This window comes from Syngnathoides biaculeatus, chromosome 8 (assembly GCF_019802595.1).
Source record: "Syngnathoides biaculeatus isolate LvHL_M chromosome 8, ASM1980259v1, whole genome shotgun sequence".
In the NCBI taxonomy this organism is placed as follows: domain Eukaryota; kingdom Metazoa; phylum Chordata; class Actinopteri; order Syngnathiformes; family Syngnathidae; genus Syngnathoides; species Syngnathoides biaculeatus.
In genome coordinates, this window is record NC_084647.1 from 20,555,992 (window position 1) to 20,570,156 (window position 14,165).

Here is a 14,165-nt window from a genome sequence, read left to right on the forward strand (position 1 = left end):
ATCTTCATGTTTTCTTGTCCTCCTTTTTTGTTGCGAATTCTCTTTGTACATATGTCAGATTAAAGCCATGAATTGAAGAGAATAATCCTGCCTGCTCTCGTCCTTCTCCTTGTCCTAGTTAATGCAACTAGTACTAATATGATACAATATACAAATCATATTTAGTTATGATAAACTACACAGCACGCTATCGCGAATATTCTGAGGTCTCGGGTTCAATCCCCCGTGTGGAGTTTGCATGTTCTCCTCGTGCCTGTGTGGGTTTCCTCCCAAGTTCCAAAAACATGCAACATTAATTGGACACTGTCAATTGCCCCGAGGTGTGATTGTGAATGCGACTGTTTGTCTGTATTTGCCCTGCGATTGGCTGGCAACCAGTTCAGGGTGTACCCCGCCTCCTGCCCGATGACAGCTGGGATACTAGGCTCCAGCGCTCCCCGTGACCGTCGTGAGGATAAGCGGCAAAGAAAATGGATGGATGGATATATTTCTAGTTCTTCACATCAGGTTTTACAGTACACGCGAATAACTGGAATTAGAGTGGTGGTTTTTTTTGTGTGTGTTAAAAGTACATGTAAGATTTGAAACGAGTACCAGATTGAATAATAGTGAGAAAATGAAGCCGTCAAAATAATATTTCGATCATTTCGCAAATGATACGCGCAAGTGGGTTAACGGGCGTTCAGGCATCACGTGTCTGAGTTGCGCATGCGTGCGTGTGTTGCAGTCCGTCGGACGTGCACGCGCATTGTCCCGATCGCTGGTCATCTTCATCCTCACCGACAAAGTCGGACGTTCCGCTGCGGAGGAGACGCAAGCTACCGTCGGCCCGAGAGCGCCGCCTCCGCCCCCTCCCCGCGGGATGCCCGCCGGACGTCGCCCGGGTAAGAAGGCGTTTCGGCAGCGGTCGCTTGCTCCGCGATGGAGGGCCACGTTCGTTTCGCGCACGTCACCGTCTCGCTCCTCGTTTCCGCGCAGCGCGTCCACGCCCGTCGCACTGACCCTTCCTCGAACCCCAGCCCGAACCTGGCCGCCCATGGCTTTGGCTTCGAGAAGATGGAGGCTTCTGCTGGTGCTCAACGCGCTGGCGGCGGCCGGGATCATGACGCTGTGGAGCCGCTGCGGCGGCGGAGAGCGCGCGCCGGCGCAGGTTTCGGACGGGGTCGAGCGCAGGAGGCCGAGCCGGGCCAACGGGACCGCCGGCGTCAGCCAGCAAGTGCTGCTCAAGAGGCTGAGCTCGCTGGAGGACGTCGTGTACAGGCAGCTGAACGGTAGCGAGCAACGCGAGTCGACCGTCAAAGGCGGCTCGCTCGTCATGTTGGCAAAATCATAAGAATGATCCACAAAGTATGACGTGAAATTTTGCTTTCTTTTGTCGCGCGTTGACCTCGTGACAAACGTGCACAAGTATGACAACCCGGATAGGTCCCAAAGATGGAACTGTTGAAAAGTCAATGTTCGGACAAGCGCAAACGAAATTATAGATTGCGCCACTGGGTGGCACTTGCAGGGCTTATTTGGGGGAAAAGGTTTTGCACTTGCACCCACATTATTGTCGCTGAAAGCTTTCGACACCCTCAAGTCTTTTTCTGGTGGAACAGTCCCACGCCCGCTTTTGTCGTCAGACCCACCAGGATGTTGTGGGTGTTAGCGCCAAGACTTAAATATTTCAACACCCACACTTTAACAGCCGAAAGGATTCAACCCCGCGCCCCCCCCCCCCCCCACCTTTCCTTTCCTGATATCCATAGTCACACAACTCACCGCATGTCGTGTTGTGTCGAGGTCTGTCCAAGTCTCTGGGCCTGACGGAGGGTTTCGGGGGCCGGGGCGCCGGCGGCCTGCCCGCCAGCCTTTCTCCGGGTGAGGAGGGCGACGCCAAGTACCTGAGGGACAAATACGGCTACGACGCCTACCTGAGCGACACCATCTCGCTGGACAGGAACATCCCCGACCACAGACCCACCAGGTCAGTACGTGCACGCGCAGTATAGATAGGTTTCCAATTACACACTAGATGGTGGACAAGGGAATCCTGGGACTGTGGTGACGTCATCGGAAATCTCTCTATTGGTGTAACATTTATTGATATATTGGCGTTAAATAGCGATACGCTCCCGGTGCCTCTGGTCAGGTATCGATACACTAATATTAGATAGCAATAGACAATACACAAACATCAGACATTGATAACATCGTCAAGAGCTAATCTTGTTAAAATCGATTAGCCCATAGATATTTCATCAAGTATTTGAGTAATTGTCCCCCCCCCCTACCTCTCAACCGGCATGCTTGTCGTTCTCACTCCCGAAGGCGGGACTTCTATCTATTGCATAATTTGTACTCAGTGTAGGTTGTAGATAGTTTTTGAAAGATCAAAATCAGTCTTTGCTAAACGTTAGCAATTAGCATTCGAGCTCAGGTGACGCTGAATATCGATGCACCAAGATCATATATAGATAGGTTTCCAATTACCGGTAGTGGCACACAAGATGGCGGACAAGGGAATCCTGGGACTGTGGTGACATCAACGGAAATCTATGTATTGATATATTCGCTTCGGGTATCGGTACACTTCGATCAGATCTCTAAACTAGGTAACTAGAAAATGCAGTCAGGAGAAATTGAAAGTCAGAACTGCACCAAGACAATAATCCTATTCGTGCCGGCAACCAGGAAGTGCGTCGCTTACCGACGTTTGTCAAATATCCGATGTGTGCTCTCCACGATAACGTACAGTTGCCGAGAGGTCAGCCACCCCCGGGACCTCCCCCAAATGGCGCTGGTGTTCATCTTCGTCAACGAGGCGCTGTCCGTCATCCTGCGCTCGCTCCACTCGGCCGTCAATCACACGCCGGCGCACCTGCTCAAGGAAATCATCCTGGTGGACGACCACAGCGACGACGGTACGGAAAACGAACGTTTTCAGACCCCCCGCCGGCTTTCTATTCCCGAGCTGGAAAACCTCCTCGAACTTCTAAAGCCTTCGTTCAGGTGTGAGGTGTTCGTAGAGGAACTACAAGTACCAAGAAGTAAAAATTCAACAAGCTTCAGGTGGAAATGTGGAGTCAGAGTTCAGCTTTGAGGTACGTAGTAACATTGGTACTGTAAGTAGCAGAATAAAAGTACCAGAACCGCGAGGTTGGGGCTACAGAGATCAGTTTTGAGGTATTAATCTAGCAAGCACCAAGAGGTAGAGGTTCCTAAAATATAAATGTGTCTTAAGATGGAGTTCCAAGATCTTTTGACTTGAGATGGAAATCTAGTGTTTTTGTTGTAACTACTAGTATTAAGAGAGTTTATTAAGTTTAAGTTTATTAAGAGTATTAATGTAGGAACCACAAGGACCAAGATGGGAACTTGAGTCCTAAATGTGGCTAAGAGTTCAATTTTGAAGTATTATATTGGTTCTGGAAGTACCAAGATACAAAAGTTCCAGAACTTTGGGTGAAAATGCAGCTATAGAGTATACCAACGTAGGGAGGACAATTACCACTAAGTCAAAGTACCTGAAACCTTGGGTGGAAGTGCACCTTGAATTCTAGGAACAATCTGCTTGATTATTGATTCCAGAAGTGCATCATACTGAGAAGTATTGCAAATATTTTGGCCAGCAACCGTTTGCTAATTAGTAACGCTTCCTCATCAGGACAATCATGAAGAGAAAGAAGCGAGCGCGTGTGAGCGTTTTGGCTGAGCGGGAAGCGCCTGATGAGCGGAGTTCCGCATCGAAAAGCGTTGCGATGACGTTTGGACGGCTACTTGATGCGAGCATATCGGTATCTGATGCTACAGTATCAATATCTGATGTCTGTGGATAGACATTTGATGCTAGAATATCGAGATTTGCTTTGAGTGTACCGATACCTGATGCTAATGTATGAAATACCTGATGCCAGTGTATTGATGTGTAACACTCTTGTATCCGTATCTGACGTCAGTAGATCCATATTTGATGGTAGGGTTAGGGTCTTGAATCTCGAGTATCAGTACACCACACCAGTGTGTCACGATCTAATATTACTGCAGCAATATCCCGTGAACTGATACTTAATGCTAACATATTGATACACGATAATGGTATCCATATGTGACTTTAATGACTGATGCTAGCATAATGACATTGGTGCTTGTGTATACCTGGTGCAAATGTATCAGTAGCTGATCCTAGTGTATAAATACCCGATGCTCGTATATCGATACCCCATTTGAGTGTCACTATCTTACACGTGTGCAGAGATATCTAGTCTATTTATCCTTGCTGCTAGCGTATCGTTAGCTGATGCTAGTGAACTGCATGGAGATACCAGATGTTAGCGTGTAGATATCAGATGATAGCAAATTGATATCTAATACGAGCATAGAGGTGGTTACCTAATGTAAACACGATAATAGCATATCGATATTACAAGCATATGCTAATAGCGTGGTCGTTTCGATGAATCTTTGTTCGCAAATCGGTATCTAATGCCTGTGTATCGATACCTCATGTGTGTGTATGGATACCTCCAGTTCCATGTAGATTGTCCAAGTCGCTTATCCTCACAAGGGTCGCGGTAGAGCAAGTGTTTATCCCAGCTAACATCAGGCCGAACCGGTCGCCAGTCAGTCGCAAGGCAAATATCCATCGACGCCATCACTGAGTGGGAATGGATCCCACGCTGCCCGCACCAAACTCGGGCGTGTGTACCGCGACACCATCAGTGACCCAACCTCTAGTTGGTCAACGCATATCTCGTTGTTAGAAGGTTCCAACGCCTGGAAATGACGTCCGGTGCCAGTCGAGGGGCGCCACTTTCATCCACATTTGACGTCTTGAACGTCGTTGGCGTTGTTTTGGTGTTACAGAGCAGCTGAAAGGACCTCTGGAGGACTACGTGAATAAGCGCTACCCGGGACTGGTCAAGATCGTCAGGAACCACAAGAGGGAGGGTCTGATCCGGGCCAGGATCGAGGGCTGGAAGGCGGCCACCGCCGAGGTGACGGGATTCTTCGACGCCCACGTGGAGTTCACGCCCTTCTGGTGAGGCCTTGAAAGGGAGTGCGCTGGCCATTTAAGAGACGCAGCACCCTCTTTTAGCACCCACGAAGACAAATGAACGGGTGTAGTACTGGTATTGAAACTCTATTACTCAGCAAAACAGAAGTATATAGTAGTAAGACGTACAAAGAGTCTCCCAAATGAAGTCAAGAGAGTATAAAAACGAAATAGCTTCCTCCGATAGACGCCTCTATGGTTCCATCGAAGGAAAAACAAAACAAAACACAACAGCGAGTAACTGTAAAACAATAACCCATTGGAACGGTGTTGCTAACCAATAGGGCAGCACCTTAACACAGTTATGAGAATTCCAAATTGTAATATGATGCGAACGTGATTTTTTATTCCGGCAGGGCCGAACCGGTTCTGACCCGAATCAAGGAGGACCGCAAGAGGATCGTCCTGCCGTCCATCGACAACATCAAGCACGACACCTTCGAGGTGGAGCGGTACGAGAACTCGGGCCACGGCTACAACTGGGAGCTGTGGTGCATGTACATCAGCCCGCCGAAGCAGTGGTGGGACGAGGGCGACGTGGCGGCGCCCATCAGGTGGGCGGCGCTAACGCTAAGCTAACCATTTCGGTTAGGGCCCGTTCGTTGTGTGCGGTTTTTTTCCACAACCTCAAATGTTTAACCAAACCGTATCATCTTATCCAAACCCAAATTTACTAGCTCCATGCTCATGTATAATGGGAAACTGCATAGAGAGGCTCACCTAAACTAGCATAGCTGTTCCGGTCACAATGACTCGTTTTCATGTAAAGTCATTGATATCGTGTTGTGGTCATGTGACAGGAGTCCCGCCATGATTGGCTGCTCCTTCGTGGCCAACCGGCTCTTCTTCGGCGAGCTGGGCCTGCTGGACCCTGGCATGGACGTCTACGGGGGAGAGAACATCGAACTGGGCATCCGGGTTCGTGGACACGAGTCCCTTGATGACACCTGCACTTTTCTTGACGAAAGGGTTCATCACCCACACTTTTATGCATCCCTCCTCAAAAAAAAAAAAAAAAGTGGCTCCTCACTTACATGCGAATAATTGACGCAAATGCATTTTGATCCGTCACTCACATTGACGGTTCCCGAGCCCCAAGAAGAAGTAGCTAAAGTTCTTTCGCAACGATTGTGGCGTCCCACGCAGGTGTGGACGTGCGGGGGCAGCATGGAGGTGTTGCCGTGCTCGCGCGTGGCTCACATTGCCCGCGTAAAGAAGCCGTACCACAGCAACATCGCCTTTCACATGCGGCGCAACGCCCTGCGCGTGGCCGAGGTCTGGATGGACCGCTTCAAGTCCAACGTCTACCTGGCCTGGAACATCCCCATGGAGGTGACGCCCGCCGTCTCGGTACCGCGCGCATGCGTCGCGCTCACCAAGCCCGATGTGACGTGAAACCGGCGCAGAATCACGCCATCGACTTCGGAGACATCGCTGAGAGGGTGGCGCTGAGGAAGAGCCTACGGTGTAAGAACTTCCAGTGGTACTTGGACAACGTTTACCCCGAGATGAGGACGTACGACGACACGCTCTACTACGGCGAGGTCAGTCCGCGGAAAAATCCCTTTTGTAACCACGTATCCTGGCCGGGGATTGCCAAAGTTAGACAACATGTGGCGTTGCTCTCTGTCCATCTATCCATTCTTCTATCCACCCATCCATCTTTTCATCCATCCATTTTGTGAGCTGCTTATCCTCACAAGGGTCATGGGAGTGCTGGAGCCAATCCCAGGTGTCAACGGACAGGAGGCATGGTACACCCTGAACTGGTTGCCAGCCAACCCCCAGAGCACATGGAGACAAACAACAGCCGCACTCATAATCACACCGAGGGGCAATTTTAGAATCTTTGTTTGGGAATGTGGGAGGAAACTGGAGGCACGGGGAGAACATGTAAACGCCACAAACAAACGCTTGGCTGGGATTTGAACGCTGGACTTCAGAACTCTGAGGCCAACACTCTAACCAGGTGCTCCATCGTGCCGCTGCCGGCATTGCCCCAAAGACCAATTTTTGTCCTGTTTTCCAGTTCAGTCTCCCGGGAGTACCCCGGACGTTGCGAACATGAATGAAAGCCAGCCACGCTTGTGTCCAAACATTTTAACAAGCTACCTTTTGTCACTTCAGATCCGCAATTCCAAAGTGAGCCACCTGTGTTTGGACCAGGGCGTGAAGGAGAACCACACGGCCACGTTGCACCCCTGCCATGGCTGGGGTCCCCAGGTAGGTAGGTAGGAGATGAACAGCTAGTACTTGAGTACACGCTCTCAGGGTAGCTAACGTACTTAAGGAAAGCTACAAATACGCGTGTACAGACCCTGGTTAAAGTACAAGTGCCAATTCAAGTAAGTCCTTCACGTGACATACTCTGACGCGTACAAAAGTAAAAATGATTTTTTACAGACTACTGTAAAGTCTTTGTAATGTTGTCATCCGAGGACGTTGAAAAAAGTAACAAGCCTATTTTAACAAAGCGGCGAGTAAAACGGAAAGATGTCTGGTGTCAAATGCCCGGCATAAGAGTAATAAAGCCCGCCGAAAAGGGGTACTCAAGTTAGTACTTTGTTGCTTTCAGCCAGAAGCGGTAGCGCGCTGATACCTGGTGTGTGTCTCCCCCCCCCCGCCCTCCCTCCAGTTAGGACGTTACACCAAAGAGGGTCGCCTGTTCCTGGGCCCTCTGGGCAGCACCGGATCGGACACGCGATGCGTGGCGGACGATCCCGCCAGCGCGTCGCCGCAACTCCTGGACTGCGACAAAGACGAGGGCCAAGACCGCACCAAGTGGATTTTCACTCAGGTGACGGCTTCCGCTCGGTGGCGCGCGAATGCATTGACACCACCAGCTTTCAGATTGGTTTTGCGTCTTAAGGATTCCGGTCCATTTCTTGTTTTTAGTTACTCGTTTTTAAACAAAAAGAGTTTTTCCTCGTGTTTTTGAGACTGTAGGGTGCAAGCAGCAGCTGCTACTAGTGTGGACTGAATTGGTGGCAACAATGGGGAAATGCCAGTATTTGGAGGTAATTCTGTAACTTGCAGCAACATGTTGAGAAAAAAAAAGTACTGTATGAAGTAAGAACTAGTTTGCGTAGAAAATTAACTTTCCCAACAATGGTCTGTAACACTAGTAGCCTAGCAACTTCGATTTACAATTCTTCTTCTTCTTCTACTACTACTACTGCTGCTGCAAATGGTCAATGACTGCTCTCACTACTGCAGTCCCTCTGCTACTAGTATTTCTCATGATGGTAGCGAACTAGGTTGGTCGACAGTAATTATCCTAGCTTCTTGTACCTCTAGTACTCCCAGGTTTCCTGCTACTACTACCTTTACTACCACGACTTTTCATGAAGGAGAGCTTGGTTGGTGTATCGCGTAGTACAGTTAGCCTAGCTTCTTTCGCTTCGATCTCAAATTCTACTAACATTACTACCAAAACTTCGATTTCCAGTACCAATTTTTCTCATCAAGGTTCAGGTCTCGGTCGCTGTGTGAAATGGATCTTCCTGGTCTTCCCTGGCAGGGCGGTTCTCTGATGAACTCCGCCACCGGCCGCTGTCTGGAGGCGGTCCCGGCCAACGTGTACTTCGGCCACCAGGCGGTACTGCGGCCTTGCTCCGGGCAGCGCTGGACTATGAAGAACACCATGACGCCGCAGCGGACAGAGGCCTAACGGTGGCGCTGATGTTTGGGATTTTGCCGTGAACCGGAGAAGGCGGCTGCTGGGGCGTCACACTTTCGGATAATTAGACTCCCGGGGACGTCGGTGACGATCTCCTGGGCTACGACGTTGACAAAATTTGGGGATGGACTTCTACGGAACGCCGTCTCGGATCGGGACCTGAAACGCGGGACAGTGCACTGGGAACCAAATGGAAGCAGAGGAGTCGTGTGAAAGAGGGCCCTTCCGCTCGGAAGCAGACGGTCTCCGCAGGGTTTTTTTTGGGGCCGCCACGGAGAGGTTTCACATAAAGAGAATTTAAAACCAAATGATTCAAATTCTGACTGAGCGTAAACGCTGAACGTAGTGGCTGTAATTAGCGAGAACCCTGCGCTCCCATCTTGGGGTCATTTTTTTTTCCCCTCTCTCCAGTGGCACAGCTTTCATTTCCGGCTTCTTGGGTTGGCCGTGCTGAAGCCGTTTGGGGGGCTCGGTTTGCCTCATTTGCGGCCTGCGGCGTCGTACTACGCAGAGCGGCATCGGTGGTTTTGTTGTCCATAATGTCTGATGTTGTTTCGTTATTCAGCCCGTTTTTTTTTTTATTACATATTTTCGCGGAGCTTGCGGGAGTACCTTTTGTTGCGCTTCACTTGACCAAGTTGAGTGTTTCGAAAGATGCAATGGCGGATGCCGCAAATTTTCAAAATAAAACTTCCTTTAGATTGCGATGATCAATTAGATATTTTGGGGTGAGTCCCAGGTAGCGGTCAACAGGCTGGCGGTTGGAGATCATTTCGTAATGTTTGTAAACAACAGAGGGAGTGGGATAGTTCCAGGTGGCGCAAAATGGCTGAACTGCACTGAAAACCACACACACACACAAAAAAAAATCTGCAGATTTCTTTTAAAAAAACAAAATCTAAATAAATCCAGCAGAATCTGGCCTCCCAAGATGTCCAATAATTATCCAGTCAGACGTTAACGAGACCTGACTTTCGACGATCTCTCATTTGGAATCAAATCGACTTACCCGCTGAATTGTAAACTGCAGGCCGGCTGACACTTCACACATTCCGACTCAGGCGAATCGAGGAGGCTCACGATCACGCGAGCGATCGCCGCGGTCGTCGTTGCCTTGCTCAACGGTTTCGTTTACTCGAACGCTCCGTCCGTCTTTTGCCACCTGTGACGTCACGGTGAAAAAGTTTGTCGTTCATCGTGGCCAAAAGTACTTTTGAGACATTGCAATGTATCCCAGTGAACGATTGTATTGTTATGATGTCACTTCCTGTGCCAACCAAAAACAGTCTTCCAATAAAGTGAACGCTCGAGAGCTTCAAACATCTTTGAGAGTCCCGAACTTCCTGGTTCAGCAAGTTGTCGGCGAATAAGGACCAAGTCCAGATCTGCCTGAAAAATATTGACAGTTGTGCAAGAATATACAACTATTTGTGGGGGTGGGCTTGAAAGAGACCTTTAGGCTTTCAAACAGGGTTAAGGTTTTAAAAAATAGAGTTAGGGTTTTGACAGAGGTTTCGGTCATGGGTGTCAAACTAATTTTTCTCGTGGGCCACGTTGTAATTACGGCTTCCCTCAGAGGGCCGTTTTGACTCTGAAACGATAAAAATATTGAATCGTCTCATCATATTTACATGATCGATTTACGAACTAGTTTTGGAATCAGAACTCAAGGGTAGTCTGTTTTTCAACTGGTAACACAAAAATGCTTGCAATATCTCAACTTCATCAATTATGAAAATGCGATTTTGAAACTTTGGTACAGATTTTGCAAGAATCGTGTCGAATGACACTCGAGATTTGACTCTGCAGGCCACATAAAATAATGTGGCAGGCTTAATCTTGCCCTCGGGCCTTGAATTTGACACCTGTGGTTTAGTGTCTCAAAGTAGGGTTTTAAACAGCGTTAAGGGATTCAAATTAGAGTTTAAAACTAGGATTAGGTTTTCAAATTTGGGTTTTAAGGGAGTTTTAGGCTCTCAAATTAAGCTTTCAAGATAAGGTTGGGGTTTCAAATGCCGTATGGGCTTTAAGACGAGGTAAGGGCACGGTGGAAGAACTGGTTTAAGCGTTGGCCTCACAGTTGTGAGGACCTAGGTTCAATCCCGGCCCCACCTGTGTGGAGTATGCATCTTCTCCCAGTGCCTTCATGGATTTTGTCCTACATCCCAAAAATGAGCCAGCAGGTGTGATTGTGACTGGTTGTTTATTTCTGTGTGCCCCGCGATTGCCCAGCAACCAGTTCAGGGCGTATCCCGACTCTTGCCCAGAGTCAAATGGGAAATGCGCCACTGCGTCTCCAGGATCCGGAAGATGAATAACTTTCCAAATATGTCTTGAAAACAGAGGTGGGGTTTCAAAAGATGTTTGGGGTCTCAAAGGAAGTTTTTAAATGTTTCAAATGCGTTTATTTTTTTTATTTTAACAAGAGTGCTTCATGGAATTTGCTTGTTTTGGAATTGTGGCATTCGAACCTGCGGCCTTTTGGTCACCAGCTCCCTGTAAAACACAGCAAGAAGAAAAACAAAAAGAAACAGACAAAAAAAAAAAAAGCACACGATGCGTTTGAAACCCCCCCAAATTTATTGCAACGCCGTGAACACGCCCAAAGTTCCCACACTCAACCTTGTTAAACGTCACAAGTTGAAGCCGTCAAACTCCGCCCTCAAACGTTCCCGCTCACACGAGTTCCCGCGTGTTCCCGGCTCGCCCTCCTCGCGCGAGACTTCCGAAGCAAAACCGAGACAAAGCGCTACATTCGCCAAGTTTGTCATTTCCAAGTCTGAAAAAAAATGAAGGATTATTATACAAATGAACTATTCCATTCATACATGTAAAATGTAGTTTTATTTTCAATAATAACTGATGAATTTTGATACATTTATGAATAAGGTGAAAATGAATGAATTATTGTATTTATTTTGCACATGCATAGAACATTTACTTATTCGTTTGAATACATAATTATAAATATATTGATTATAAAATCATTAAATGTATTCTTATTTTATTGTCAAAATAAACTTTTACACATGCATTTAACATTGAATTATTTGTTTTACTGAATAATTGGTAATTCATTACAATTCAATCAAACAAATACAGCATAACTATGTTGTTACATTAAAAAAAACTATTTTACATCTGAACGCCCCCCCCCCCGATTTTTTTGCCCTAACCACGTGACCAAACTTGTGCCCCCCCCTATTCCTTCTCACTGGACACTTCATTAGGTACACCATCTCATACAAAAAATAATCTAGTCATAATGTTGACGGTTATTATTATTAATGTAAAATAATGTTGATTATTGTGCTCATACAAGTGATTCGTATCGTAACGACAATAATTAATCGAATGAAATTTACAGTTATTCTTGTGAAATGAATGCCATGATTGTGCGAATTAACAGGTTGCTCGTGCGACGGCCGCCGGAGGGCGCCCTTGCACAAAGTTTGCTGTTTCTCTTATGGCTTTGACACGCTCGACTTTGGCCTCGAGTGACGTCAGCCGGCGCATGCGTGTTGCTATTGCGGTGCAGTCACAGTGTTTAGTTACCTCAGACAGTCACATCGAATACGCGACTGAACACGTGACGTCTGTCAGACAGACCACGTGGCCTCTTCCTTCCACATTAGAAGCGCAGTCAAGCGGTGAAACTTGCACACTTTGGGGGCCTCAGAGACATCCAGGCGGTTCGGGTCTGGTTTTGAAGGTTTTGCGCGGAGCAAATCTCACACTTGCGTCAACATTTCAACTATTTTTTCACTTCTCTACTCCACTACATCGACGCAAATTTCTGTTAGCCTGTCTCTGGCGTTTTAATTACAGATTAGGATTAAATTAGCGGACTTTCGGAAAAAGAAATGATACGGTTTCCTTCTGCGATATTTAATTCTGGTATTTTATGTGTCAGTTTCAAGTAACGTTCGTCCTTGGCTCCGACTTAGAGAATCTCTTCTTCAAAAGGTTCAAGTATGTGTTTAAAATTGGTGACAAATCTGTTTCGACATGGCCTCTATGTTGCAGAGGTTCACCGACTGCTTACGAGTCTGGACCGTGTCTCACGAAAAACGCAACACTCGGAACTTCTGAAGACCATGCAGGTTTGAACGCACCACTTGGAAGAGGCGATTGGCTGCAAATAAATTTTACAATTAAAATGAATACAAAGGAAACAAAGATTGCGCTACTTTAAGACGAGTTAGAATTTGAAGCAAATTTTCGTGATTGGGGTAAAAATCGTAACGAGCACAACGGACGACTATACAGCCGAGATGAGGTCTTGGCCCGAATGGGTCAAGCAAAAAATCTGCAAAAATTTGAATTATAATTGCTTTGGGAAAAAAATGAACCCCAAAAAAATCCTGAAGCGGGGAAGCCATCAATTCCTGAAAAGCAAGTTTTGTTCTGAAAAAGATTCTGCAAATAGGCCAGTCCGCAGATGCCGAACCGCAAATGTGCGGGCGTCCGCTTGATTTAGAAAAAAGACTGAAATACAAGTTGATCAGGTTCAATTCCCAACCGAAAGAAATACTGGGTCTGGGTTTTGGGTTCGGGTCTGGTTCTTTTGTCTCACACATTCGGGATGAGGTCCTTTCGAACCGACGCTTGAATTCCGACTCCTTCGTGTCCGCGCTTCACTTGCCTTTGATTAGCTGCGTAAATATTTTTGTTTTGTTTTGGTTGAAATTCCCAGTGGGAGACTGTGAGATGGTCACGTGACTGTATAAGTGCCCCGCGATTGGCTTACAAAATGCACAGACTGATACACGGGAACTGACTGGGCGGTGGCCTCATAATTAGTACACGTGCTTCACAGATCAAAGATTCTGCTTTAGAATCTGACCTCGAGTACGCCGGCGTCCTCCTGCGGTCCCAAAACGCAAATGTTAGCTTCGGCTCGTAATTGTCTAAAGGTCCGAATGGTCATTTGTCCAGTCGTGCCACGCAAGCAACAACCATTGAATGATTGACGAAGGACAGACGACGCAAACGGAAGGAAACACACCCAGAAAGAGACCGGTCGGCGGCGGCCGCTCTCGTTGATGCGCTTGGTCGCCGCAGAAGTCAGAAGAAGACACCGAGAGACGCGATGAACTTTCAAGTGAAAAAGCGGATGATGGAGGAGGAGAAGAGAGGAGAGGCAAAAAGGATGAGAGAAAGGAGAAGAGAGGAGGATGACGACAGGAACGGAAGACCAGGGGAGGACGGTGAGAAAGAAGGATAGAAAAAAAGGACAAGTTTGGAAGGCAAAAAATAAGATGGCAGGACGTGAGGTGTTGGGGTCCTGGCCTGAAAGAGATCCCCGACGGACCCCCGCTCACAAGCAGACACACTGTTAAAAACCTGAAAAACAACAACGTTTCCCAGCATTCCTTGAGGCGACCACCACGCCAGTGTTCAGGTCGCCGGGTCGGACGTGCCCCGCGATCAACCGCACCTTCCCGC

At 47.7% G+C, this 14,165-nt stretch overlaps 1 protein-coding gene across 3 annotated transcripts; it reads left to right on the forward strand.

Annotated features, from left to right (window-relative positions):
- The first annotated feature begins 647 nt into the window (after positions 1 to 647).
- Positions 648 to 10,015, forward strand: LOC133505105 (polypeptide N-acetylgalactosaminyltransferase 17-like). Of its 3 annotated transcripts, none has more exons than XM_061828031.1 (12): positions 648 to 884; positions 979 to 1,271; positions 1,786 to 1,969; positions 2,740 to 2,906; positions 4,849 to 5,023; positions 5,395 to 5,592; positions 5,839 to 5,956; positions 6,185 to 6,370; positions 6,445 to 6,582; positions 7,166 to 7,261; positions 7,678 to 7,835; positions 8,559 to 8,703. In XM_061828031.1, exons 1-12 carry the CDS (start codon positions 709 to 711, stop codon positions 8,569 to 8,571), a joined length of 1,902 nt encoding a protein of 633 aa, XP_061684015.1. In that variant the 5' UTR covers positions 648 to 708; the 3' UTR covers positions 8,572 to 8,703. The 3 variants fall into 3 exon arrangements, with proteins under 3 accessions (XP_061684015.1, XP_061684013.1, XP_061684014.1); XM_061828029.1 differs by having other exon boundaries at positions 649 to 884; positions 7,166 to 7,265; positions 7,674 to 7,835; positions 8,559 to 10,015; XM_061828030.1 differs by having other exon boundaries at positions 651 to 884; positions 7,674 to 7,835; positions 8,559 to 10,015.
- The last annotated feature ends 4,150 nt before the right edge of the window (positions 10,016 to 14,165 follow it).